This window comes from Trichogramma pretiosum, unplaced genomic scaffold (genome assembly GCF_000599845.2).
Source record: "Trichogramma pretiosum strain Unisexual culture from Peru unplaced genomic scaffold, Tpre_2.0 scaffold10, whole genome shotgun sequence".
NCBI lineage: Eukaryota > Metazoa > Arthropoda > Insecta > Hymenoptera > Trichogrammatidae > Trichogramma > Trichogramma pretiosum.
The window spans coordinates 1,845,679-1,873,378 of record NW_019641652.1 but is presented as its reverse complement, the minus strand read 5'-3'; the positions used below and the strand labels follow the sequence as shown (position 1 = coordinate 1,873,378).

At 40.0% G+C, this 27,700-nt stretch overlaps 6 protein-coding genes across 8 annotated transcripts; all 6 read right to left on the bottom strand.

Annotated features, from left to right (window-relative positions):
• Positions 1–7: 7 nt before the first annotated feature.
• Positions 8–1,483, bottom strand: LOC106658492 (solute carrier family 25 member 35-like). Its single transcript, XM_014380492.2, has 5 exons — positions 1,433–1,483; positions 981–1,362; positions 677–886; positions 490–604; positions 8–433 (listed from the first exon to the last, which is right to left on the bottom strand). Exons 1-5 carry the CDS (start codon positions 1,447–1,449, stop codon positions 240–242), a joined length of 918 nt encoding a protein of 305 aa, XP_014235978.1. The 5' UTR covers positions 1,450–1,483; the 3' UTR covers positions 8–239.
• A 414-nt stretch (positions 1,484–1,897) lies between these two features.
• LOC106658819 (solute carrier family 25 member 35-like) lies at positions 1,898–4,787 on the bottom strand. The gene is made up of 3 exons (XM_014380943.2): positions 4,353–4,787; positions 2,754–3,354; positions 1,898–2,682 (listed from the first exon to the last, which is right to left on the bottom strand). Exons 1-3 carry the CDS (start codon positions 4,415–4,417, stop codon positions 2,377–2,379), a joined length of 972 nt encoding a protein of 323 aa, XP_014236429.1. The 5' UTR covers positions 4,418–4,787; the 3' UTR covers positions 1,898–2,376.
• Positions 4,788–5,096: 309 nt separating this feature from the next.
• On the bottom strand, positions 5,097–9,185 carry LOC106658709 (actin-related protein 2). Of its 2 annotated transcripts, XM_014380789.2 has the most exons (8): positions 8,677–9,185; positions 7,882–7,992; positions 7,675–7,692; positions 6,940–7,019; positions 6,724–6,859; positions 6,283–6,642; positions 5,933–6,211; positions 5,097–5,832 (listed from the first exon to the last, which is right to left on the bottom strand). In XM_014380789.2, the coding sequence occupies exons 1-8, from the start codon at positions 8,722–8,724 to the stop codon at positions 5,662–5,664; spliced, it is 1,203 nt and encodes a 400-aa protein (XP_014236275.1). In that variant the 5' UTR covers positions 8,725–9,185; the 3' UTR covers positions 5,097–5,661. The 2 variants fall into 2 exon arrangements, with proteins under 2 accessions (XP_014236275.1, XP_014236276.1); XM_014380790.2 differs by lacking the exon at positions 7,675–7,692.
• A 539-nt stretch (positions 9,186–9,724) lies between these two features.
• LOC106658884 lies at positions 9,725–10,725 on the bottom strand. The gene is made up of 3 exons (XM_014381033.2): positions 10,448–10,725; positions 10,111–10,311; positions 9,725–10,033 (listed from the first exon to the last, which is right to left on the bottom strand). The coding sequence occupies exons 1-3, from the start codon at positions 10,571–10,573 to the stop codon at positions 9,803–9,805; spliced, it is 558 nt and encodes a 185-aa protein (XP_014236519.1). The 5' UTR covers positions 10,574–10,725; the 3' UTR covers positions 9,725–9,802.
• Positions 10,726–15,973: 5,248 nt separating this feature from the next.
• LOC106659085 lies at positions 15,974–18,674 on the bottom strand. The gene has a single exon (XM_014381398.2). It carries the CDS (start codon positions 18,334–18,336, stop codon positions 16,225–16,227), a length of 2,112 nt encoding a protein of 703 aa, XP_014236884.1. The 5' UTR covers positions 18,337–18,674; the 3' UTR covers positions 15,974–16,224.
• A 1,172-nt stretch (positions 18,675–19,846) lies between these two features.
• Positions 19,847–26,550, bottom strand: LOC106659084 (E3 ubiquitin-protein ligase HECW2). Of its 2 annotated transcripts, none has more exons than XM_014381394.2 (10): positions 25,493–26,550; positions 23,862–25,065; positions 22,960–23,305; positions 22,783–22,863; positions 22,257–22,720; positions 21,847–22,184; positions 21,578–21,775; positions 21,016–21,509; positions 20,467–20,932; positions 19,847–20,390 (listed from the first exon to the last, which is right to left on the bottom strand). In XM_014381394.2, exons 2-10 carry the CDS (start codon positions 25,008–25,010, stop codon positions 20,279–20,281), a joined length of 3,648 nt encoding a protein of 1,215 aa, XP_014236880.1. In that variant the 5' UTR covers positions 25,011–25,065; positions 25,493–26,550; the 3' UTR covers positions 19,847–20,278. The 2 variants fall into 2 exon arrangements, with proteins under 2 accessions (XP_014236880.1, XP_014236883.1); XM_014381397.2 differs by lacking the exon at positions 25,493–26,550 and adding an exon at positions 25,278–25,294.
• Positions 26,551–27,700: the final 1,150 nt, after the last annotated feature.

Sequence of the window (27,700 nt, the reverse complement as noted above, 5' to 3'; positions counted from 1 at the left end):
GTTTACACGCGATTAATTTATTCATTTCGTCATTTCGATCATTAGTTGGCGAGCTCGATCGGCGCGAACTTGGTGGTCTTTTCAGATAGGGGCTTTATTGCCGGCTTCTTCTTGGACTGATGAAATTTCACCGAGGCTTCCACAATTACAGATAGACCTCGGACGAAAACAACGCGAGCGTCGAGTGAAAATTTTATCAATTGATATTGGCTTCGTTTTTAATTGTTTGGTCAAAGTTTTTATTTTCTGCTCTCTTCGTAAATCAACGCCAACTTCTGATAAAATACTTGACAAATAACCACGTAAGGAGCCAGTCTTAACCAGTTTGGAAAGATTCCCTTGTAAAGACCGAAAAAGCCTTCGGTTCGAACGATTCGTTTCAAGGCGTCGAACATTCCATTGTACAATTTACCTTGACCCAATTTATTCGAACCTAAAAGTCATGAAAATAAATCAAATTTAGCGGGATAATAATCGGTAATTGCTTACCTTGATTGTACAGTCTGGTGGCCATAACGTCAAACGGATGGATAGTGAAGACCATACAAGTTCCACTAATGACCGAAGTTACAAAAGTCAACAACATCGGTTGCTCCCTCATAATCTGCAAGCAAAATATACAATTTTAAACTACTGAAAAATGCCATTTGTGCTAGACAGAATAAAGATTATTCACTTGGATAGGTTCCAACCAATCGGTAGATAGTCCATAAACTGTCAGCTGCACAGCGGAACCAACGAATAACCTTGGAATATTGGCATTCCAACCACGATAAAGAGCTTTAAAACCATTTTCTCTCCACAGGGATTTGAAAATAGAGTAGGTGTTCAAGCGGCACTTGTTGTCTTTCTCCGCGAAACTGTGAGCTTGCAATTTCACCTTGGCCTACGTACAGTATTTAAAACTTTAAGCGTATAGGAAAATAAAAATGTAAAGCCCGTCGAGCTTTTGGAGCTAATGCAAAATTGTCCTTCGGTACCAGGTAAAGGGGACTGGCCACGCTGACCGCCGCCGACGCCGAACAGCCAGCCAGAAGAGCCGTCCTGAGCACGTCCGTCCGGCCCTGCTCGTCGAGGCTCCAGCCCGTCCCCTTTCCAAAGTGATAGCTGCCCAGTCTGGCGCCGTTCAGGATCACTTGCAAGCCCAACACGGGCACCAGTCCAGCCTGCAGAGCGGCCAGACCCTCGTGGCGGGCAATGAGCAGGGCCGCGTGGAAGGCGCCCCGGTACTTGGGCACGTAGCTACTCGGCGCCGCCAATTCGCCCTGCAACTGCAGTCTGGTCTTCAGCACGTCGGCCGGATTCGTGAGGATGCCCGTGCAGATGCCGGCCAGGCCGCCGATGGCGAATTCAATGCCCGTCCTGCCCGATACAATATGTACTGCTTGAGAAAATTGACTTTTCGCGCGCTTACCACTTTTGATTTGCTTACGATTTTTCGGCCTCCATGATTCCAGCGAGAGCAATAGATGTCACTCGTTTGATAAGGTTTCACGCTCGTCTCGCGTACGACGTTGTACATTGCTGTTATCGCGTCGGTCGCCGATTCTTATCAGTGCGACAACGCAGAATGAAAAACGGCTCGAAGCAACTGATATCTTCGAGTGACTCGCATAATTTTTAAAGCCAACATTGCATGGTTTTTTTCACCTGTTAATACCAACACATTCAATGTCATTTTCTTTCGAAAAATTATTCAGCAAAAATTAATAGATTCCCAATAAAAGTGGGAAGCCTGCTGAAAGCCATCCATCGTTGATATTTTTGGTTGAAAAGTATAGTCCGATGTCAATGATGAAAATAATGCTCTTTCGTCGGTTCACAAGTACCTGAGCGGAGGCTGGGATTTTTTTATCAAAAAAGAAATTTTTTTTCACATTTTTTTGTCCTATTAAACTTTATTCAATATAAAAAGGAGTTCTCTGATAATTTATTCAACAAAGCGACATTCTCAAATGTCCCTAACAATTTCTTATAATTCGACACGTTTAACACGCTAAAAATCTAAAATTTTTAAAATACAAATGCACAACATACACAATAATTCGCGAACTGGACAACACTTTAATAAATATATGCACTAGGATTCTCTATGTTAACGTCTACACGAGACTCGGAGTTAAAAATTTCAGCTGATTCGTTAATGATTGCACAAAACATCGTTGCATTCAACAAGAAGAATCTCGCGACGGGGACACTTTTCTCTAGTTAAACCGAAAGAAAAATCGTCCTCAAAGGCATCAAAGGGTTCGTTCACAATGCACAATATTCCAGCAAACAGTCTCTCCTGTCGAGGTTTCCACTATTTTTTTGTTTTTCGTTCTTGGATGATATGTATCACAGTGACTACAATAGAAAACGAACAGCAAGGGCGAATCAATGAAAATCGTCGTACAACTGGGATATTCTCTCGTAAAAGACTTGGCAGAGTATGACGTGGGGCGCGCTCCTCATCAGAGTGGGAAATATGCCCTTGTAGAGGCCCCAAGCGCCCTCGATCTTGAAGACTTTGTAGAGGGCGTCGAAGAGGCCGCTGTAGTAGATGCCCTTGCCTTGGGGGTCCGTGCCTTGGTTGTAGAGTCGCGTGGATATGACGTCGAAGGGCTGCATCACGACGGCCAAACAGCAGCCGCTGCACAGCGAGCCGACGAAAGTCAGAAACAGGGGTTTGTTCTGAAAGAGCTGCGGACGAGACGAGACTGAACAAACTGTCGAAAATAGTCGCTATCGTGAGCAAAATAGTAAACAAGTACCTCCAAAGTGCGAAGCCAATCCGTGACGAGGCCAAAGACGGTGATCTGCGTGGCGGAGCCGACAAAGGTCTTGGGCAGATTCGCGTACCAGCCGCGATAGAGGCCCCAGAAGCCGGCCTCGCGCCACACCTGTCGGAAGGCGTCGAAGGCGCCGCTGTAGTGGTGCTGGTAGCCGACCGATATGTTCTTGGCCGACTGGGACTGCAGCTGCGTCTTGACCATGTAGAAGGGACTGCCCACGACGGCGCCCGTGGCCCCGGCGAAGCCCGACCAGAGGGCCGTCTTCCAGACGCTCGTCTCGCCGAGCTCGTTCAGTATGAAGCCCTTGTTCTTGGCGAAGTAGTAGGAGCCGAGGCGGGTGCCGTTGAGAAAGACCTGGAAGCAGAGCGCCGGGGCGATGCCCGACTGGAGGGCGAGGATGCCCTCGTGCCGGGCTATGAGGTAGGCCGCGTGGAAGGTGTTGCGGTAGATGGGCTGGTAGGAGCCCCGGGCCGCCAACTCGCCCTGCAGCTGCAGTCGGATCTTCACCACGTCGATGGGGTTGGTGAAGCAGCCCGCGCAGACTCCCGACGCCGCTGCGAAGGCGAACTCGACGCCGGCTCTGTGTCGTTAATCGAGAAGAAAGAGAAACATTTTTATCGCGCTCCAACTAGAAGCTGCGGGATGTTTCGGGCGATCTTTCAACGCGAACCGAAATATCCGTTACGACAGTCGGCGCAATGTTGCCACTTGTATGCAGTTTATTGTGACATTCTTGCGCCTCTCGTCGCAGCGCATCCGACTGCGACAACGCCTTGAAAATGCAATGAAATCTAAAATAAGTCAGGCGCGTCAAAATACGCGCCACGATTGATCGTTGCGCTTACGCAAGACGAGACGCGACTCGTTTTGGAAATCGTTTCTGTCATCCTGCGTATCGGTAACGCAATGCACTCGCCGATACGTGGCCGATCGGGTCTCGAGGCGAGACAAAAAAATGTAAAGAGTACCAGATACACGTGCAGTCGACCGGTGAAAGGGCCACACACGGCCAACTCTACAAAACGATCTCCCGCACAGGAAGCTGCGCAGATTCGGCCCGATCAGCGGCGCCAGCTCGCATCGCGCGAAGCAGCAGCAACAACAGCCTTACAAGTGCAATCGCGTGTACGATACACGCACCCGCGCATCTCGGCAGAGCCGCAGCCGCTTGCCTGTCTGCCTGCCTGTGTTTACATGATGGCTACATATCGATCATGAACTTGCGAAACCCTACGCCGCGACTCGGACGTATCATGTTTACACCGCAGCGATGAATACGAATAAATGTACTAGTGGAGCTGGGCGAGCTGGTGCAGCCACGCGCGAGACACCGCTAGAAAGAGAAAAATCATCTCACCTCCGTGCGGATGAAATGACGCGTCGAGCTTGCATACATACCTATAAATGTAATAGTGTCATAGGCTAGTAAGTGCAGGCCGAGTGCAGGCCTCGTTTGCGCGCGCGCCTCCGTGTTTATTTACGTAACGCGCGGCGCAGGCACGACTCACGAGATCCGTAGAGCTTCGCGAGTTCGCCAATTACTGTTGCGCGTAATAAAGAGACTATGGATGAGCTTACGGTCGTTGCTTGGCCGCGTCGCCGCCGCTGTTGTTTTTTTCATTGCCGAGCGTCAAGGGTGGCATCGTTACGTGTGCTCGTCGAGGCAGCTAGGCTCGCTTGACTTCTCTGCAGGCTTTCTTCGTAGCGCAAGCAAGCACTAACACTGCTGCTCCTCGCCGACGTTCATCCTCGGCGACGACGACGAGACCAGAGCTGCCGACACCTAGCTGCGCGTCACCGATCCTCGCGACGATAACCCTCCAACATTTACTCACGCTTTTCTCTGCGCCTCCGTCTATTGCATTCTGTTACGCGGAGCAGCACGGCAGCATGACTGCGATTATGAACTGCGGCAGCCGCGGCGCATCCCGCGACTATTATGTATACAGGTAGATATATAGATATACGGTGTACAGTGTATACTAGAGGCGCAGAGCTTTACACACTGCACTGCACACGGCGACTAGCGACTGCTGCAGCTCAATGTTGTAGGTGCGATGCATGCGAGCCGCGAGGGTTTGTTTGTCTATTTTTGCGTCATGCGCACACGTATGTACACAGGCAAACACGCGCTGCACGATTCACGCCGCTTATTTTCATCGAATAAGCTGCACAAAGCTTCCTTTTCCTTCTTTCGAATGCGCTCGACACCGACGCTCCGATAAAGAGATCGAAAATATCATTTGTACGCGCACTCGCACGCACGTACATCTGCTGAATGAAGGCAAAAAATCAACTTTCACAACAACCATGTAACTTTGAATCATCATTTGTTTTTTTTCTCTCTTTAATGTATAATAATAAAAGTTAGATTCATATTTACAAAATTATACACATCGACGGAAAAAAGTTTCGGAATGTCATTGAATCATCCCTCGTATGAAAAAAAATGCACATTTTCTGTCGATGCAGAAATAAAACGTCAAGATTATACTGCTCGGCACATGATACAATCATCGACGCTGGAATAACAAAAGAAATTAATAAATATGACTTTATTCTTCTTATAAAAACTGTATGCACTTTGAGCGTATCTATTATATATATATTTTTTTCAAGTATAGATTAGTTTTTACTATTAGATTTTCGTCACTCCTCGTTCCTATGTGTGAACTAAATTATGCAGCTAACAGCTAACTGCATAGAAGAGTACGCTCTATACACGATCTACGCCTATGTAGTTCATCTCCGTCTATCGTCACTGTATGTTATATACATACGCGTATCAGTGACAAAAAAACGCAGTTTTCACATATAATAGGTACTAGTAAATGCATTTCTTCTATTATCTCTTACAGCATGAAGTTTGGGACGGTTCTTCTTAATCTCAGGCGTAACGCGAGCCTAGTTTTTTCATAACATTCAATCCTTTTTCCTCGTACTCCTCGCGTAGAATCCAAACGTTGTCGCGGTCTTTAGATATTTCGGCTAATACTGCTCCACCAATAAATACCATATCTTTTCTTCGTGGTGAATCTTCGATTTTAATTTTGAATTTCTACAAAAAAAAAGAAAAATTCAATTATAAATTTAAAACAATAAAGACAGAGTGTAATTTGAAGTAAACTGTTAAAATTGTGTAATAATTTATAGCATACATTGAGTTTAGAGATGTCGTTTTTAAGTACTCGTTGTAGATACAGCTGTTTGATTTCTCGTTCAAGTCTTGATGGTAATCCAGGATACATAGTACTACCACCACTGAGAACAATATGTTTGTAAAGCTCGCTCCGCATATCAATATCTGCGGATTGAATTGTATTGAAAACAAGTTCTGCGATACCCTGAGCCTCCACATTGATAAGGTGTGGTTGAAAAAGTGCTTCAGGAGCAGCAAACCTTTCACCGCCGACTTTAATAACTCTACCATCAGGTAACTGTAAGGAATAACGTCAGTTATACTTAATATTGTAAATCCTAGACAAAGTTTAAAGAATTATAAACTCACTGTATAGGATTCTACTAGAACGGTAGTCTCGAGTGCTAGTTTTTCTTCTGTCTCAATATCATAACCAATATAACACAGCTTTTCTTTGATCATTCTTACGGTTTCAAAGTCAGCGGAATGATTGAAAGCATAACCACGTTGGAGCAATAGCTTGATAAGATACATCGTGATATCGCGACCAGCAATGTCCAGTCGCCGTGTAAGATGGGGCAATGCATACTCTTCGTAGACTGGACAAATGTGTGTAACACCATCACCAGAATCGACAACAACACCACTAATCAGGCCTTGTGCATACAACGTCAGCACTGCTTGAATTGCAATATACATCCCGGCAAATTGATACTTTTCAAACATTACCTATGTAGAAAATACATTTTTATTGTTTATTTTATTAACTACTTTTCTATTTTAATTTCTAATGTTTGATATTATACTAACTTCAATCATTTTTTCCCTGTTTGTTATGGGATTCATGGGTGGTTCTGTTAATAGGATTTTACATTCCCTTGGATTGATGTTCATTTTTTCTGGTCCAAAAGTGTAGTCCCACACATGACACATATCTTCCCAATTTCTGAAATTGTAAAAAATTTATAAATATCATCATTTCATCAGATATATAAAAGCAAAGATTACAAGATTTTAAAACTTTACCTTACAATCCCATTTTGCATTGGATAACTTATTTCCAACATGGATCGCAATTTACTTGCCTCCTCACCAACCATAAGATCCTGTGAAAAATTTTGGGGACAATTATCATAATCATGAAAAATAAAATATGAAGCCAAAAACTCTATCTATCGACAAATGATTTCACAAATTGTAAAAACATTGACTACTATAAATGAGCAATAAAAACAATGGAAATCTAAGCGAGTAAAAAATAAAAAACCATTTCAATAAAAACATTATATCTACTATACAAATGACAAGTGCATTTATAGACTTACAGGCATCTCAAGCACATCCTAGTATGAGGCAAATGCAAGCACGCAATAAATAAACAAAATGATTATTAGCTATTAGACAACTCTCAAAGTGAAAACTTACAGGGAAATTCTGGCGATATTATTCAGATGGAAGGGCGGTGTGAATGTTAGTTCTGTTTTATTAATTTTAAATGGTCAAATGCACGCTAAAACGCGTAAATTTTATGAAAACTATGATAGCTTATTTAGTGATATGAATTTTCAACGTCACATAACAAAAAAAAATGTAATTCTCTCTTTTTCGTTTTTTTTGCACAGAATGAGAATAATCTCGCTCTTGCTTTTCAAATTTTTTCTAACTTGCAAGCGTGCGACATGGTGCACAGCTAGAATTTTTTTTGTTAACCGAGTTCTGATCAGTGTGTGACGTCGCGTGAGACTCCAGAAATCAACTTACACGGACAGAAAGTTCTTGCTGAAAATATATAGAAAAACCCGTAATTAGATTGCTTTGTTGGCCATGATTCCAAATCCCGGATACAAGCCGAGATTTTTTGCTAATATTCATTATGTATGAGACATAGTTTGATGAAGTAAAACGACCTATGAAAGATGTAGCTTCTTTTCATTCATCCGTCTCAATTAAATTAGTCTGTCAACTTACCTTAACATCGATGTCTCCTATTTTGTTGGCTGCTCTGATAATGGGACGTCCAACTATCGATGGAAATATATGAGCAGGAAAGTTTGCTCCTGCATAACCACATTTGACAAACTGAAATAAAATATTATTAGTTAGAAGTTGTAGCATACCTTATACAGTTTTCATCAAGATTAAATAGATATTAATCCAAATAAAGTAATATATTTTACAAAAAAATCATAAACATCAAATAAATTTTCTCTAATTTTTATAAAATATTTTTTTATAAATTCAGACTTCTACCTTAATATTTTTATGAGACTACAAACTTGATTAGAAAAATATACTACAGAAAAATATTCTAGGTCATTTGTTTAAAAACCTTTAATTTTACCTAGCTATGTTTAATGTATGTTGATAGCAATATCAATTTTTTTGAATAATTAAAAAATAATACTAATGCATATATCATTTTAAACAAAACAAAAAAGTTCTGATATTATATTAATAACTGTGAACAGATTTATTATTGTTTTGAACAATGAAAATAACAAACAGCATTCCAAAATGAAATACAGCTTGTCAGTTGATAATGTTTTTAATTTTTAGTTTTAATTACTCATATAATAAATCTTATTATTTGGAAAAAGTTCATCTGACAGGACGAAGAATAATCAGATATCCTGTCAAATATTAACTTCGCAAAATGCACATTTTTTGGTAACATTTTTGCAATGAAAGTATGAGTCATTCGAGCGAAACGAAAACTTTTTGAAATGCAATATTATCAGGCCTATAAGAAAAACATAACCTTACCCCCGTTCCATTGTCACAAACGATGACTTTTCTGCCTTTGCTGTCCATGGTGTCCAAGTCCCGACAACACCTGCAAGTCTTTCCGATGGTGCGATAATCGCAGGTAGAATTTGCACTGCTCGTCCCGGGGTTCGACTAAATTTCTCTTTCACACAACTGCTTGTAAAGCTGGCTTGCACTCCCAAGAGCAGCAGCGTCCACTCCACAGTGTAAAGAGTATGACTAACAATCCTCAATGGGCGTCGCCGGCATGTCGTGTAAAGACGTTTCTGCTTCTTTACGCACACAAACCATACAATTTGCACTCAGGGGTGCACATGAAGGATTGTTCAAAATAATCCGGCTCAAATTCCTTTATAACGAATTCTGAGGAATTGATCAAAACAAGCATATGTGCCTCTCGACGCTTCAACAAATCACAAATTGCGATCGAGGCTTATTTGACGTATACGCACCAACATAAAAGTGTATACGACGCGGCTCCAGCAATGCAGTAAGCCGAATTGAGATTAGACCACCGCAATGATGAGCATACTTACACTTGATCGAGTTTAATTCTACAACTGCTACAATTGTACATTCAGCGTTGTAAGGGCCCTATCTATCAGAAATAATATACTACTGTGCTAGTAAAGAAGCGTAGGTAGATGTTTTCAGTCCCTCGAAAATTGGTTATCGATGAAAATCGACCCGGATGTCTTCTGAAAAATTTCGATTTTTTCCATCAAATACGGATACTTCCAATGATCTTTTTGTCATTTTTAAAACTGATTATTCAAAACTAAAAAATTAATGATTCTATTATACTATTTTTGACGATGTTAAATGTTAATTATAGTGAAATCAAATATTCAAATCTTCGTAATGAAATAGTTACTTTGCAGTTTTTATAGTTGTCTTAGTAGTAATCGATTTCGTGATTTACTTATTTTGAGTGTAACTATCGAATGGAGAACTATCTTTTAGTATTTTCCTTTTTATTCCAAGACGCAGGGATTGTGTTTCATGACATTACTTTGGCATGACAGTTAAAATGAAACACCAAAGATTCAAATGTAGACTCGAAACCTTTTATTTATAAAAGTACAACGTCGATATAGACAAAAGGTATGTCATGCGTTGTGGATCACTTCTTTACATCTTTGATCAAGAATAACATATAGTTCATGTAAAAGCGCATTTGATTCAGCTGAACCCGATCCCAAACATTACGCACTCGCTCACCCTGTACTTCTTCGAGGGAGTCCATTAGAAACTTGATGAACTCTGTCATTCTATCGAACTGCGACTCAGTGATCTTGATGACCTTGTCGGTATGCGGCGCTTCAAGCAACTTGTCGAGATCCTTCAACAAGATCTAATGATATTTTTTACCCCAAGCACAAAACACAATAAGTTTTACGTGTATATGAAAAGGAACGATATACAACTGACCTTAACCGAATCCAATTTTTCCGCGACCTCGTCGAAGGCGAAACACTTGGTTCCGTCGTAGGGATCGCGGCAGATGGGACACCTGGCGACCTTGGACCGGCAGTTCACGCAGATGAGGTGGCCCATGCGACACTGAACATTATTCTTGATTGTATCAAGGCACAGGGGACACTCGGCGGATTTTTCTGCCTCCGTGACCAACTGCAAACGAATGATGGCAGAAATCGTACTACTAATATAAAATCAACGGCATAGCACCGTGTCACCTCGTCCATGTATCTTATAAATTATTATTTATATACGTTTATCTTATTATAGGCAAATAGAAGATGCTCACTTTAATGCACTCTTCGATGAGTTCCTTAGATGTCTTGGCATTATCGACATCTTCGCCCGGCACCTTCGGCACGACAGGCCCTTCCGAGCAGATTGTCGACTTTTTTCCTTTTCTTTTTCTTGGCATTTCTTCTAAAACCAGGATGCAACAATCCACTCAAAAATAAAAGTACAAATTCGAGATTCGTTATGGCAATGTGTTTCAAAAAAAGATGAAAAGCTCTGTGCTACACGTAAGAAACAAAGAAACTCTATTCGTCCTTGATCGACATGAGTCGCGTGCGCAATCAGTTGATCTACTGATGAACATTCCAGGCGTTCGTAAACATATACTTTGCACGCCGTGGATTCAAATGGTGTCAGTTAGTAAAGTGCCGAAAATTACCAGTATAGTAGTTGATACGGCAGCGGAGGCTGTACGTAAACAAGGAAAAACAGAAGACTGGCGAGTGGCGGTTGCACGCATTTTTCATGTACTGTACGGTGCAGACTGTGGTGACAGTAATGATTATAACAGTGTAACATCAGTTTTTAATCGAATTTTGTTTACAATTGTATTAGATTGTAGCATGATAATAGAGTGAATATTTCAAGTAAATGTAAATTTTAAAAAGAACAATCAACATAATGCTGAATGAGAGCAGAAAAAGACATCGTATTATTGAATCCGTTAACGAAGCGGATGAAGCTACTAGTCCCAAAAAATCGTGTTTATACGATTCTAATGAAGCTGATACATCTCAAAACGACGATCTGCTGAAATTGCAATATGAAGCTGAAAGTCTGATGCCAGCTTCCGGAATCGTTGACTACTGTACAGAAAAAATTTTGTTGTACATGTACAAACTTGATGTCTCAACTTGGTGTTATCTCAAAAGACGTGCCCAAAAAGATAAGTTAGAAGGGGTTGGATTGACTTTGGACAACGCTGTTATCGACAAGTTTTCAGATATAGTTATCAAACAGAATGACGAGTTCATTCATGTGAACGTCAATTACACTGTAAGTCCATTTGCTGACAAGTTCATCACATACCTCGATTTGTTTGGTACAAAAAGTCCGTATTCTTTGAACAATTATTTCAATAGTTGGGTCAGTTATGTTCTTAATCAGCCAAATTACCAAAGTTCGAAAGTCAAGTACCTCGTCGTATTTTGTAATGGTAAATTACAGCTATCTGAGGATGATAAGCTTGTGTTGTGCAGTTCCAAGAACTCCTACCCATTCCAATTTGAAAGTGTCGATATAAGTCAAGTTCCGGTGCTTCAAGATATGTTAGTAACTAACTCTGCCTGTAAATTCCACAAATTTGCAACCGACAATCTAACGATTGACGAGTTTTGTCAGCGCTTGATGTTGTCCAGTAGTAATAAAAAAATTTTCAAAAACAAATGTTTGACTGCAGCGTTTGAAGAAGACATGAAAAAAAGATTTCATACTAAGATTATTATTCTGGACAATCAACCATGTAGAGAAAGCTACAAAAAAATCTTGAAACATGAAATTGAACGATGCAATAAAGATTATATCAAGTTACAAAACAGATTGGTAAAATACACTTCTATCGCTAAAAAATGCACCTGCGATGAAAATTTTAAATTAATTATGTCTGTATTAAATGATATGTTTATATATGAGAAAATATCTGCAGTTAATACAAAAAGCTATTTTCAAAGCAATGTAATCAATATTTTGTACAAAAGCAAAATAACGTACCTGATTAATTTAGGTTCTGCTAAAAATGCAAGCATCAGCTTCGAAGACTTTTTCCCTCATGATAAAAATGAAAATAGTAATTTTGCATTGAATGATTTATATAATTTTTTTCGTAATGAGTACAGGAAAAGTTCAAGGATCAAATTTTTCATCATTTACACCTACTCTGAGTTAAATCTCACTCATAATAATAGAATTAGAAATAAAAAATCTGAGGAATACTATCCACTTCAATTGAACAATGTGGATTTATCTAAGAAGAGGTATAAAGTAATTAAAAATTGTACTGCTTTGAATAAATCAATGTTTTATGAGTTTGCACCTGAAGATTATAGTGCTTTATCTAAATTGTTGAATCACCCAAATAGTAATGAACAAGATATTGATGTGGAGAATGAAAAAGACCTAAAATTATTATTTTTCCATTGTCTTATACTTGCTACTGGACAAAAAAAAATTATAGATATTACACTTCCCAATGAACAACAGCTATGGAATTCTTACAGTATAGACGAGTTGCAAGAGATAACTTTACGATGGCTAGAATTTCAGAAACATCAAATAATGACACTAAGACACATGAGAATTATTTTGAATGAAATAAGAAATTTTAGATCAAGTTGTAAATATTTGAATTATTTTGATGTTTCAGATGAATGGAAACTATCCAAAATTCTTAGTCGTTCAGTACCTTCTAGAAGAAATGAAATATTTAATTTTCTAATTAATGGTAAAGGAAAAGTGTTCATCCAGCACTTTAAAAATGCAGGTATTGATATAAGCAGTATTGTCAATGTCTTACGAGGTACCACTGAAAGAAACATGTATCTTGTTCTTGAAGATCTACACAACTTTTGGTTTGATGAAAAGGGAAATAAGACCCAAAACTTTTTACTATTGGAAAAAAATCATCTAAATATTAAAACAGTCTTCAGTATTGCTAGTAGATCTAATATAAGAGCAGTCGATGTTTTTCAAAGTTTGTATAATTTGTGGTTTGATGATCTTGGTTGTAAAACTAAATATCTATCCTCTTTTGAAAAGGAAGAAATTAGTTTATCTGTATTAGGAACTATGATTCATGGATCTATTCATAAAACTCGATTAGCATATGAAAATTTATATAATTTATGGTTTGATGAACATGGTGAAAAAACAAAGTACTTAAAAAATTTTCAACAAAATAATTTACCTATTACTAAAATCGCTGATATTTTAAACGGAAGTCGACTAAGTTGTGCTCAAACATTAAGAGATCTGCATGATTTATGGTTTGATGCAGAAGGAAATAAAACCAAATATCTTTTAGCTTTGCAAAACCATGACATTAATTATAACGACTTTATGAAAAGCTTATGTGGAACTAGAACTCAAGCTGTTCATTTCTATAAAAAATTATATTATGATTTGTTTGACGAAGATGGTAATCCGAATCAGAAACTTCGATATCTGAAAAATGCTGGTGTCAAATTTTCTATAATATTTAAATTATTTAAGGGTTCTAGAAAGAATATTGTAGACGTATTAAACGAACTATGTAATATATTTTTCGATGAAGATGGCAATAAATCAAAATACTTGAAAAATTTAGAAAATTACAGTATTAATATAGAAGATATTTGTAGAATTATTTGGGGAATACCAACCAAGGCATCTACGAGCTTCAAAGATTTGTATAATTTTCTTTTTGATGAAGAAGGAAATAAAAAAACAATCTTAAGAACTTTTGAGAACTATGGCATTAGCCTTAAATATTTAGCAAAAATGATGCATCATTCAAACGTTCACGCTGTTAAAACTTTGACTGACCTTGCCAACTTATGGTTTGATGAAAATGGCAATAAAAGTTACTACTTGAAACATTTGGAAAATAATGGTATGGATCTCATTAAAATTTTGAAGTATTTAGAGAATTCTCATAGTGGAGCAGTTAATTTTTTTCAAACCTTATATGCATTTTTTATTGATGAGAATGGCATGGCGTCGTTTCATTTAAATACTTTAAGAAAGCATGAAATCAGTGTTGATATTTTTATGAAATTCATTGAGGGTTGCTCTATTGATCATAATAAATTTATTAATAAAGTGTTTTATCTATTTTTTGATAAAGAAGGAAATAAAACTCAACTTTTGTCCAATTTTGAAAGTAAAGATGTTGATTTTACTCTTTTATCAACTACTTTTGTTTTTTGTCGAGGTAGGGGAATTAAAGAATTTCACGATCTTTTCTTTGATGAATTGGGCCAAGATAGTGAAATATTAAAGTCATTGGAGAAGAAAAATGTACGTCTCATTGATATATGTAACTTATATCATAAAACTGGTGCAAAAACTACGTTTTATTTCAAAATGTTGTTTGACTTATGGTTCGACGAAGATTTTAAAGAAACTCAATATTTAAAGGATATGGAAAGAAATGGAGTGTCATTAGTATGGTTGTGCCAGATTATAAAAGGATCACGACTTCATGCATGCAAAGCATTTGAAGCAATCCATCAATTCTTTATAGACGAAAACGGACATGCCAATCTTATTTTACAAAATACGACAAAATATATTAACTTGAAGAAATTAAGGAATATTTTTCCATTTGGTCGGACGGATTTCCCCAAAATTTTTCCCAAGTTATACAATTGTTGGTTCGACGAAAAAGGCCAAAAAACTCATGTTTTACAAATTATGGAAAGGAATAATTTTGATATCAATATAATTTGCGACATCTTGAAAGGTAGTGGTGGATACGCAACTAGACTCTTTGATTCACTGTACAAATTACTTTTTGATCCCGAAGGAAATCCTAGCTCATACATAATAAATTATCTCAACAACCCAGCCATAATCAAAAGTGTCTCTAAAATTATTCGTGGTACTCGAGGAAAAATCGTCACTTTGTTGAAACGTCTATATAAATTGTGGTTCAAACCAGATGGTGACAAAAGAAGTTATTTGATAACGTTAGAAAATTATGGCGTAGATTTTATTACTCTTCACGGAATTTTTATTGGCGTTTCAGAAACAGTGTATAAGCCATTTATGGATTTATATAAATGTATGTTCAAAAGCACAGCTAAGCCAACAGAATCTGTTTACTTGAAATCTTTACTTGAAATCGGCTTTACTTTGACGGATATAATTCGAGTGCTCAGAAAATCTGGACCGAATGCCGCTACAAACTTTATGAATCTTTATCATCTTTTCTGCAATGAGCAAGGGCAAATGACGAGGAATACTGAAGTTTTGATCCAGAACCAAGTTGACATTGCATCGTTTGTTCGAGGATTACATGTGAGGAATGGAAATAAACTTTTCGACATCTTTAAAAGTGCTTACGGGTTATATTTCGATGAAAATGGAGTGAAAATTGATCAATTGGATGATAAAGAATATGTATCAAATATTGTACATAGCGAGATAAGACATTGAATGTAAAAGTAAAGTGTGTATTTAACTCATAACTATATAAGAAAACTATAAAGCCCGCAAGTATAAATCTTATTTAATATTAGTACTTGTTCTAGAATTGTTTTCAACTTGAATTGGAATTAATGATCAAAAATAAAAAAAGGATTTAAGAAAGAAACTGTTTCAAATCATTTCCAAAGAAACCATTTCCCACTACTGCATTAAATCAAATTTGATGAAATTTCTACTATATCATCATTAAAAAAATCATTTAATACATCTCAATTGTTTATGCTCAATGAATTTACACTTGTTTCATAAAGAAAATTTAAATATCAATTCTTATGTCTTAATGAATAATGAAAACTTTTTAAGTTATCTTTTGTAATGTGAGAAAAATTGAAAGACATTTAATTGAAGCCGATTTCCGCTTACTAGTGTTTATTTATCAGTCATCACGTATAAAAATACAAATTCATTTGTAAAGTACAGAAACTTGGTCGATGGTCAAGATAATAAAACATGTTTCGCGTGTAAATTTCATACCGTTGCTTTGTTCATAACTACATAAAAATTTGAGCGATGCGCAATCGCCAGGATAAAAATTTGTTTGCGTTTCGTACTTTACGAAGATCCCGACGATGCATCATTAGCATTTACTTAGGGATTCGACGGCGAATCGGCGTCGTTGTCAGGTAGACTCGACGATTCCGTGATTACGATCGAGTAATTCGAGTCCCGACTGGAATAGGACACGGCGTTGGATGGTGGATAAAGGACTTGGCGCTCGAGAAGATCGGGTAAGTAGGCAGGAGAGCTCGGAACCCCGGAGTCCGCCGTCGTGTTCGATGCCGCTAAATCGACGCCACCGGCAGCTTCCTCGATCATCTGCGGATCCTGAGCGGCGACTTGCTCTTGGCCCTCGACCGGTGGATCATCAACTTGCACATACAGCTCGAGATCTTCATCTGGATCGGATTCGGGGTTAACTCGTGCATTTATTGCAAGAGCCTCGGCGATCAATAAAGCAATATCTACATTTTCATTCAAACTGTCGGAATCGCGGTCTTGCGGCTGATCCAGCTCCTCCTCGACATTCACCGCGGGAAGCTGGGGGAGACAGCACTGCATATCGTCGGACGTGCCTGGCCCTGGCTCTTGGCAATTCAATTGGTCGTCGGAGGAAGCTTCCTGCAATTTTGAGTCGAGAGACAATCGCTTGGACGGGCTCTTTCCGAGGTTCGAATAGATGGCACTCCTCGGTTCGGGAAGATCGCGCAACGCGGCGCTAAGATTCATCAAGTCGTCGCGCGTCGTCGACGAGCCACGAACCTCGCCAGAGTCCAAATCCTCGTCCAACGACAATCTCAACTCGCTCAGTTTCTCTTCCGTGTAGGACGTGTCCGTGATGTCGTTCCTCTCGAGATAATCGACGAGCTCCACAATGAGATCGGCCATTCTCGCGGCAAAGTCGGGCTTCTCCTTGAAAATCTTCACGATCACGCTGTTGTCCTTGCGCAAGAGGGTTTTCTTGTAAAAGCTGTCGAAATCCGTGTATTCGGGATTGTGGCCACCCTCGAGCCAGACGAGCGGCGCATTGATGACGGCCAGCAGGAGTCCGCTGAGACGCACCTCCTCGTACTCGGCCACGACGTCGCCGTAGTCCCAGGCTGGATCGGGCCTGCCGCAATCCTTCAGGCACAGCAGCATCTCGCGGTAGTAGGCATCGAGCGCGCCGATCTCTTGGTTGATCCTCTGGTTCTTGTCCGTGCTCAAGTACATGAACTGCATGACGTCGAGGGTCCTCGGGGCGTAGTGCACCTTCTGGAAGTCCACGAGGAAGCACTTCTTCTCCGTGAGTCGGCCCTCGTCGAACAGCACGGTATTGGGACTGACGTCGCCGTGGCAGATGGTGCGCTTGAGGCTGCGCCGCTCGTCGTTCCAGTTGACGATGTCGAGGAAGCCCTTCAGCAGTCCCGCCCTGATCCTGTGGCTCGGCAGACCGAGCTCGCGCGCCACGCTCTCGGCCAGGTCGATGTGCAGCTCCATCTGTTGGAGCGGGTCGCCGACGAAGATGGACTCGAGCAGCGCCTCCGGGTGGATCTTGTCGATGCAGCTCCCGGTCTCGCTTCGACCCAGTTCCTTCGCCAGATCCTCGTCGGCGATGATGCCCGAGCATTGGAAGCGGGCCACGGCCTTGACGCCGGCGACCAGCTCGCGCCAGCTCAGCTGCTTGCTCGGGTACGGCCGGAACTTTCGCATGCGCATGTCCTCCAGGGCGATCACGTCCTTCTTGGCCAGGTAGCAGCGGGCCATGAACTCGATCTTGATGGGTACCCGTTTGAGTAGCGGATAGACCAGCTTGTAGAAGGCGTACTCGTGCTCGAATTGGCCTACGATGTAGTCCTTCGGCTTGAAGCTCGCTTCCGAGTTGTCCGACGATTTCGACGAGGAAGAGTCGGTCAATTCCGACTCGTCCGAGCTGCCCGCGGGTGACGTCTTTTCCGGCTCGGCTGCTTCTGGCACCGCTGCTGCTGCTGCTTCTGGAAGCGGCTTGGGTACCTGCGGCAGGTACTTGATGAAGCAAAACAGCGATCGCTTGGGGTCGATCTCCCTGCCGCGGTACTTGATGATGAGCCTCGCGCGGAAACTCGTCGTCGGCATCAGCTCGTCTTCGGCCGGCAGGTTGTGCGAGAAGATCTCGTGGGGGTCCTGACCCACGTGATTTCTCACTATCTCCTTCACGTCGTCGTCGTTTAAATTGAACTCCATGCTCGATTGATTTTTTTATTCAACAAATTTTGCAGCTCCTCGGGGGTTTGTCTTGCTTTTGGATTTTACAATTTTTTGTCAGAATCGCTTGTCGTTCCAAGCGATCTTTCGTCAACGAGTAGATTACTTGACTGTACGTAAAGGCATACGTAACTGCTGTGCGAAAATTTTCACATTCACTCAGCTGCCTGGGATTTATTCGGTAAATAGATTCATACGCGAAGGGACTGAGCTAGAGGGGGAAATTTTTGAAAATTTGTCACGCTTACAGCGACATTTTCACATTTTTTTCTAAATTTATTTTAACCGACATTAACTAATTGACTTTATGGTACTTCGAAAACGTACCGAATTATTCCTTAATTACCCAAATTATTAATATTTATAATTTTTTCTTAAATCAAATATCATGAAAATTAAAATTTGTTATCTTGAGAAATAAATTAGAAATTATATTTCAAATAAACGATTAAAACGTTAAAGGTTTCACACTTTATTATGGATGAAAGTAATTCAAAATCTGTAGTACGATATAAGACGTATACAATAAGGCTTTGGCCTTAAGCAATAACAATATTTACATTGAGTCGATAAGTTGAATAACTCGACTTTTCGTAGCTAACAACTATGTTCATTGGAACACAAGCAAGATTTTTGAAAAACTATATTTTTAAATGACAACTTTAACGTATAATTAAATCACACTTATGAAACACATAAATTTCACCAATTTAAAAATTTTGAAACTAATCTGGCAATCGCTTTGCTGGCGACTATGCACTTATTGATTTTCTAATTCTTTTAAGTGGATATTTTTAGCGTGAAAAGAATAGGGTTAATTTTAATTTTTGAGTATTTTATTGTTTAATGTGAAGGGTTACAATAGCTTGTATTATTTTTTAATTTTATTATGGAATAATCATAAAATATTCAACGATTTCTTCTAATTACTCAGCGAGTTCTAGTACATATAATTTTAGATTATAAACTTAAATCAGTCTTATAAAAATCCCATTCATTATTGTAGTAAGATCGGCCCGACTTTCGATTTATTAAAAATAATACTTTAACTTTCTTTAACAACTGTAACCAACTTGCGCTTATACAAATAAACATAAACATTATTACAATTTTTTACATATTCAGTTATTCAACATTAACTTAAAAATCATAAAGATTTTACATTTTCTATAGCTGACTAGTTTTAAGGACTGAATGTTTGAGTATTATTTACAAAATCTCCAAATTTCTTTGTTTAATTTATATAAACGATTAATTTTTCTACACTTAATTTCAAAATGAGCAAGTAACGTTAATATTCTTTAATTTCAACATGAAAATTTATAATCAAACAGTTTAATATCATTTACATAATGGTATTAATGAACATCGTCTTCTAGTATCAACGAATTAATAACAATTATTTATTAATATTAGTTAAATATATTAATAAAAAAATTATTACTTCCTATATTAGAAATTGTTTTTTATTTCAAAAGCTTAGGGTCAATTCATATGAAATTTAATTATCATTAATTCAATGAAAATCAATTAAAACCATTGCCATGGATTATTACATTTTTACAACAAGTTTAACTTCTCGCTAATGTAAGCAAGTAGGTAACTTCAAGCAAATAAAGGCAGTGTCAAAATTTTTACAACATTAACAAGGCAAGTCAGAATTCATAACTATTCAAAAAGTTTTTTTTTTTACAAAATTGCAACAACTGATACTTATTTGATCGTTTAATGTATCTCACAACTATCAGTTTTCATGATTTAATAAAAATTACTCGAGTTTGTTAAAAATTGAGGGAAAAATTATGTAAATGTCAATGTTACATAATTTTACCCAGTCAACTCGAAAAATTTCATTTTTGCCTATCTAGGAATTTTTTAAACTCGATTTTTAAATTATTCTAATCTGTAAATCGATAGCAACTTATTCTATACCAAAGGTATTTGTTTCCTCGACGGCCAAAAGTAATTTTTCAAAAAGGATTTCTGGCGTTTGGTACGGCGGCAAATCCAACCGATTGAAACATGTATGGGCTCTGAAAAATAAGATTATATGAGTCAATCACGAATGTGAAAATATTTTAGAGAAACTAATTTAAATTTGAATCTTACCTCGGCAAACTATTTGGTCGGCCCCATTTTTCAATGCAAAACTTTCTGGGACCCGTAGAACCTCTCAATGCGGCAAAACCTTCGTAAGGTACGCTTGAAGTTCCTGTGACAAACTGTAAAAGCCTCAACCGCTGCTCGTTAGTAAATTTCGTTATGCTTGACCAAAACCATTCGATAACAGGATGTGCATCGTGGTAACCACTGCGATATTCTGTATGAGCTCGCCAATCGTTGAGATCGATTTCTGCAGCGCCAGCAATAACAAGCTCCAGTTCACGCCCATCGAACACTGACACTAATCGCGAATCGACCACTTCATAAAAACCTCTAATGAGTGATTCAGTTTGCTCGGCAACACCTCGTTCCAAGCGCCATCGCAGTATGCGATCAAGATACTCCTTTTTGTTTTTTTCCGTAACAGCGACGTTGCGACCACCAGGCTTGAGCTCACGTTCTGATTTATTGCCTGGATGTATTAAAAGAAAAAAAGAAATGTTCAACTAGTACAAAGATGAAATTTAAATACCAATTTGATGAGCAAAAAAGTACCTGTTAATTCTTCAGTCACTGAAAATGTCAGTTCCAATGGTTCTGCACTAATATCCCTTTCTTTGATCCACACCAGACTTTGATGAAACTCTTGGTCCAGGCTCTCCAAATCACTTAAGCTTGCGGGAATTCTGAGTAAAGCTTTATAAAATGGGCGCGTGAAAAATACATCGAGTAAATATTGGTGAACAAGAGCTAAACCAAGCACCCGCCCAGCAAATTTGAACCAGTCCTGGAAGTTGTCCACATACGTGGACATGGGCGAAATCTGGACGGTGTAGGTATCGTTGGCTGAATATTCGAACAGACCATAGTAAGGATTAAAAAGTTCGCGGGAAAGGTGGAAGAAGAACTCGCGCGATGGACCACCGTAATCGAGTCCTTCTTCCCGGTCGAATATGACGACTAGTTTGCCTTTCTGCAAATCTTTCTTAGAAACAGCCATTATGTGAGTGAAGGCATCTTCGAGTAAGTGTTCACGACGGATGTGCAATCTAAAATAATAGTTACTGATCGTATAGAGAGTAAAGATGTTACAAAACAGGAAAGTAAAGATACCCACTTCAATTTTCCAGGGCCTTGACCGTAGCCCTTGCTTTCGAGTTTGCGGTAGAACGTTCGCAGCTTGGCTTCGAAATCTCGTCTGTACGGAGCAGGAGCTCTCCCAGAAGCTCTAGACAAAGGCGATGCATGAGGACTATTTATTGGAGATCGAGAAATGCTCCCAGGTATGTACGACATTATTTCTTGCTCGAATAAACTAAGAAATCAGAAGATTACAGTAGATATCGTGTTTTTAAAACAAAAAAAAGTCAAAATGAGCATTATTACCTCAGTAGTAAAGCGAGCGGGACGTCATGTCCTAATCTCTGTAGAGCAGCCCCACCCTCGCTCCGTATTGAATTAACCTTTTCCCTCAACGCCACATTTTGCCCGAGAGGAGGATGTCTCTCCTTTAATATATCCATGATATTTGGCTGACGCAGGAAAGCAACGACTTTGTCGTTATAGGCAACTGGAATGTCGGGAGCCGGCACAATTGACGATGTTTGCGGCCTAGGAGGAGGAATCGGAGCATCGTCCGCCAAATTTCTGGGATACGCCGCCTCGGTTGGTAATCGAGGATCTATAAATGACGTTGCTTTACGGGCATGACTTATGAAGAAGGACTGAAAAGATAAATTATTGTTAAAAATGTTTATGTCATGGTAAATAAAATTTATTCGAAATTGTATTTCAACCTTTCCACTGGAGTCGAGCTTGGTTTCGTAACCCGTCGGCAAGTCTTTCGATGTATCCGCGAACAAATTGAGGAAAGCGACCAAATCACGATTGTGCTCATATCTAGGAAAAATCCTTGGCTCTCTTCTAACTTTACTTATCATATACTTTATGCTAGTAGTCCGATTATAGAGCTCAAGGGCTTCTGGATTAGTGTGTAGTACAGAAAAGAGATCTGGCCGCATCAAAAAACGCACAGCTGGATTTGAAGTTATACTGTGTGGATCGTGCGACGGATGATGCTGCGAATCCCGTCCTGGATGGGGTAAGGTTTGTTGCTGCTGCATAGACGACGTGTACGATTCCTGCTCGGAGTCTCGGTCGATGTTGTCTGGGCGCGAGATGGTTCGATGTACGCTCTGGTATCGTCGGTCGAGTTGTTGGCGCCGATAATCGCAACCGATAGATGTTCGGACTTGCGCATCTACGAAAGAAAAATTATTGAAAAGTCGGAAGGAGCCTTCGGCATACGAGAATCCAATTTACCTGGACATTCCCATGCGGTTGTGCGATTAATGTGATCGATGTAAAATATACGTCCATGATTGTCGACTCTTGCCTCCCAAGCTGCAAACAATTTCAATTCAATTTAATAATCAATTTAATTTTATTCGTTAAAAAGAAGCTCCATGACTTGTTGGCCGATTTCGAACTGCAACTTACGTTTGGGATGCTGCATGGTAGGAGCAACGGCCGAAGCACCGTCTGTATTGCTGCTACTGCCACTGCTCGAACTCGAACTCGTCGGGATGGGTCTCCTCGGTTTGTGCGTCGGTGTAGGCGGGCACTCACCGGTCGCCGCTGCCGAAGACGCCGAAGCGGCCGCGGCTTGACCGCTGCTAGAGCTGATTCCACTGGTGCTCGGGGTGACCGACGAAGCCCCTGCTGTCGCCTCCTCCGACGATGCAGCTTGTCCAGTGCGCTGACGTCGCGGTGTACTCAGCAACGCGATACTTTTCGTCACGGCTTTACGCGGCTGAGTCGCCGAACTCTGGAAGTGACAAAAGCACTGGAAAAAGAGGTCGAATCAGTCATGGCTATATATATATCCTTGGAGAAGTTGCAACATTGCAACATAAAAAAGTTAGAGTAAAAGTTTTAAATCCATTGAACCCATTTGTTTATCACAGCTGTATCAGATAAAAGTATATGGTTTGTGTTGAATTTGTATATGATATTTTTATGGTCAAGCTCCAAAATTGTTACTCCACAAATTGGATGTAGTTTATGATATCTCGGAGAGTAGTTGGAGCTAGATCAAGTGTGCAATAAATCATATACGAGAACATTAACGGGTTAACGGAGATCTGTCTTCAAGATAGCGACTTCATTGGAGCTCGTCGAGTAATTTATATCATGAGTGTACACATCTAATGATGATGCATTGAAGCCGAACTTCAATTGAGTTTCAAGAAGCTCGAGGGAAGAAGGAATTGACACACGTTCACATATGCTTGTTTAATCAATTAATCGAGCAATGCCGTGTTACTTGGCTTTGACTTGACACCCGTAGTAACTGCATCTAATTGTGCAAGCATATAATTAAATGAAAAATAATGTCTTACCTTCACATTGGATGGTTCATCGACATCGACGATTTCAAAACCGAAGCAGTCTTCGGGACGCGCTGGCACCGGTAATCTTGGTGATTGTCTCCGAGCTGTGGGTGATTGCGTTGGCACATTAGTCCTGTGTATAGGTTTGTGTAAATATCTCGGAGGTAATGGTGGCGGTCGTGGATAACGCGAATCGCTCGGCGGATCTTCGATTTCACCTCCCGTACTCCGCCATAAATGATAATATTCTCCCTGACGAAAAGCTTGATCTCCCTCTCGCGGTTGCGAGCTCGGTTGAGCTTTGGGTACAGAATTTTTAACATCATTATTAGCGGCTGCGGTTTGATCTGTCGCCTCCGATGACCCCGATTCTTCGGCGTTTTCACGATTTATGGTTTCACTTCTTTCAGCAACAGCGAGATAAAGATTAGATAAACTTGGCAATTTCACCGATTGATTTTGATTGATCATGACAACATCATTCTCATAAACAGAGGAGGCCTCGGATGAAGTACTCATGTCAGACGCATAATTTGGCAATGAAAGATTTGCTGAATTATTAATTGAATCATTGCTTCTCATGCTAGAATTATTACTGTCATTAAAAGAGCCAACACTTTGTTTTGCAGCAGAAGATTGAGAACTAATAGAGTTGTTAAAACTATTATCAAGACTTCTATTAAAATTCTTCTTTGTTGTTTCACTTTTTCTGCTAGAAGTTTGAGTAGTGTTATCTCTGCTGGAATTAAGAGCCGCAGCACCTGATGTATCTAAATCATTAGCAGAAGCGTGGGCACCACTGCTATTCTGTGATTCATTTTCACATATGGAATTATTTTCCAGATCATTTCCTTCATCTTCAACTCTTGAAGTTGTATCTTCCCTTATATTTGATCCGTTTTCCATGATGACAGTCTCTTGACTCAACGACAGTATAGAATTTTCCAAATTTCTGGCCTCTCCTGTGCTGCTGTAAGAGCCATTGACATTTGAGGTAGTATTTGTTGAATTTTCATTTTCTGTGTCTTGCGAACAGTCACTGTTTACACCTTGAATACTGTTTTCCAATGTTGTGAATCCAGTTTCTGCTTGTGGCTCTTCAGCAGAATCCTCACCCTGCTTAGACACCATATCTTTGGTATCTACTTCTGATGGCATATCTTTTTATTATACATTACATCAATATAATTCTTTCACACTGAAATTTTTTCACCTGGAAATAAAAATACAGTTTTAATATAAAGCTATATATGGACCAATATAGAATTTTATTAAATTATTGAAACTTTCAATAAGATAGACATTTACACGCTATGTGAAAATGAAATTAGCTAGAGCCACAAAGAATATTTTGATTTTAAATTGCAAAAAAATTGAAATAATTGTATAGATAATAATGTCATTGTAATGTAGAGTCAACATTACGTTAATTTTCTTTGATCACGTAAATGATAGCGAAGGTTTTCAAAACCGAGGTAACAATAATAATCTACGGCTCCAACGTCAATTAATCGCGAGGAAAATTAATCGTGAATTAAAAAATACGTTGAACGCGATACATACGGCAAGTGTTGACAAACGCGAAAATCATAACAACTCAATCTGTAGCGGACTAAGTGAGCGACAAAGAAGATATATACCTATAAAAGTAAATAAACTTATTGAGCGATGCGGCAAAGGTGACTGAATTATCTGCACAGTAGGTCGCCGATCTGTCGAAGTGCGGACGGACGACTGCGTGTTTTAGCAAGTCAAATTTTTCCGCATATCTGCATTACGTATCACTCGGAGTCTGCGAAGTATTTCAAAATCCGTGAACGTAACAGAGCGATAGGTGATAGGAAGAAGGAGAGTTTTTTGGGGCGAGATGCGTGGTCCGCTGTAAATTATTAGATTATTCGCAAGTGGCACGTCCTTGCTGGAGCCGAGGCTATAATCGCAAGCGCGATTGTATCTCGCCTTTCCGATGATCCGTCACGGCCTCGAACTTGCATTTTTGACTGGTCGCTGCTCGCGGTGGTAGTCGTAGCACATGCTGCTCGTTGTCTCGGGCGACGTCGCGCGCTGCGCTTATCATATTGCTGCACTTGGTCGCGCGGGCGAGCTGTGCGCGAGGTCCATGTCTGGCAGATGCGATGGTGTTATTGGCCGCCCGCTGCCGCAGTCCAAGTATCGACACATCCAAAAATTCTGCGCGACAATCGCGACCACGAACAAGGAACTGTGTGTAGTCGAACTGACGACGTCACGTAGATCGTGTATACATATACGATGTCGCGAAGGACACGCGCTATACTACTTCTGCATCGGGCTGGAAAAAAGAGCAAAGTTGCACGATTGGAGAAGCGGATGCGCGCCGCTTGGTCGGGACGTCGTCGGTTTACGGGTAGGTAGGTAGGTGCGCGACGGACGAGGCAGAGAAGGGTGCGGGAGGGAGCCGGGGATAAAGGCGTGCGGATCACAGCCCCCGATATCACTGCCTATGCGTGTTGTGACTTTTGCAGCGCAGCAGCCTCGGCGCCAATGGAATATTTCGCGTGCAGACGAACTGCTGCGAATCGCGAACGTGACTGCTGTGGCAGAGCGTACGACGAGGCACGTCGACCGAGCGAGTACACAACACACCCGCTGCTGACTGCACTGCACACAAACTCACACGATCGCGCTAGTATAAGTTAGTACGGGCGCAGTTGCAGAAGACGTTTGCAGCGGTACTGCTACGACTGACAATATAGCGGAGGGGACAAAAAGGGCAATCTTCGAGGTTTGCAGCAGCGAGTGCGACGCGACGATGCCGCGTCTAGGGAGCTTTGGCGCTGCTGCGTTTACCCCACTGCACGCGGACTGCAGAGTCTTATGAAATGGTCATTCAAAAACTGCTTTGGCGCTCTGAGACATTTTTATAACAAGCAACTAATTAATCATCGTATCTAAGATATTCTATTGAAGTATTAATCGACAGCTAATAGATAATATTGAAACGCCAAAATCCAACAAATGGACGGAATTTTGAAGTAACGATATTTTCAACTAAATTTAGTTCTACGACTAGCAAAAGGATCATCATCAAGGATCAATGAAGAAAAAATTGAAAAGATGAGAATAGCAGATTAATTCATTAAAAAAAAAATTTATCCCTTTTTTGTGACAAAGAACGAATACCAGAAAAAAAAGGCTGAAATTTACAATTGGAGTTTGTTTGTATTATGTACACGAAAAAATGATGGGCAAAAGAACACGCATGTATGTGAGCACACGAACCGAATTGCAAAGGCCAATTTAACATATGTGATCAAAAACTCGTCTCGTTGTTGATCATTAGCAGATGACTAGTCCAAACTTTTAAGTCACTTTTATTTTTTCCTTTAGAAATGTATAAAAAGTTAAATCGATCGCTTATTTAAGAGCTCGTGAATCTTATAATTTTACGTCATCTCGTACGAATATTATTCTCTTTAATCGAGAAAATAATAACAATAATAACAAATACAAGCTAGTATAGATAGGAACAACATGTGACATGTCAGTCAATGCTCAAGTTAAGAAGTAAAAAGATATTCTGCAAAGTACATGACCGAAGCTAGCGGACAGAAGCCAGAAAGCGAGGAAAAGAAATGCTGAAAATTCTGTCGCGTATCGCGTTGCTCGTGTTTCGCGCAATCGCCGAGACATATTGCGTGGTGCGGGAAATCTGATATATAGCTATACCTACACACACACACACCTTTGGCCGAGCCGAGAAAAACATGCATGACATTCAGAATTTCTCTTCTCGGCCGAGGAAAGATATCGACTCGTGCGTATATGGCTCGAAGGGATAATAGCCAGACTTTTGAGGAGTACCGAGG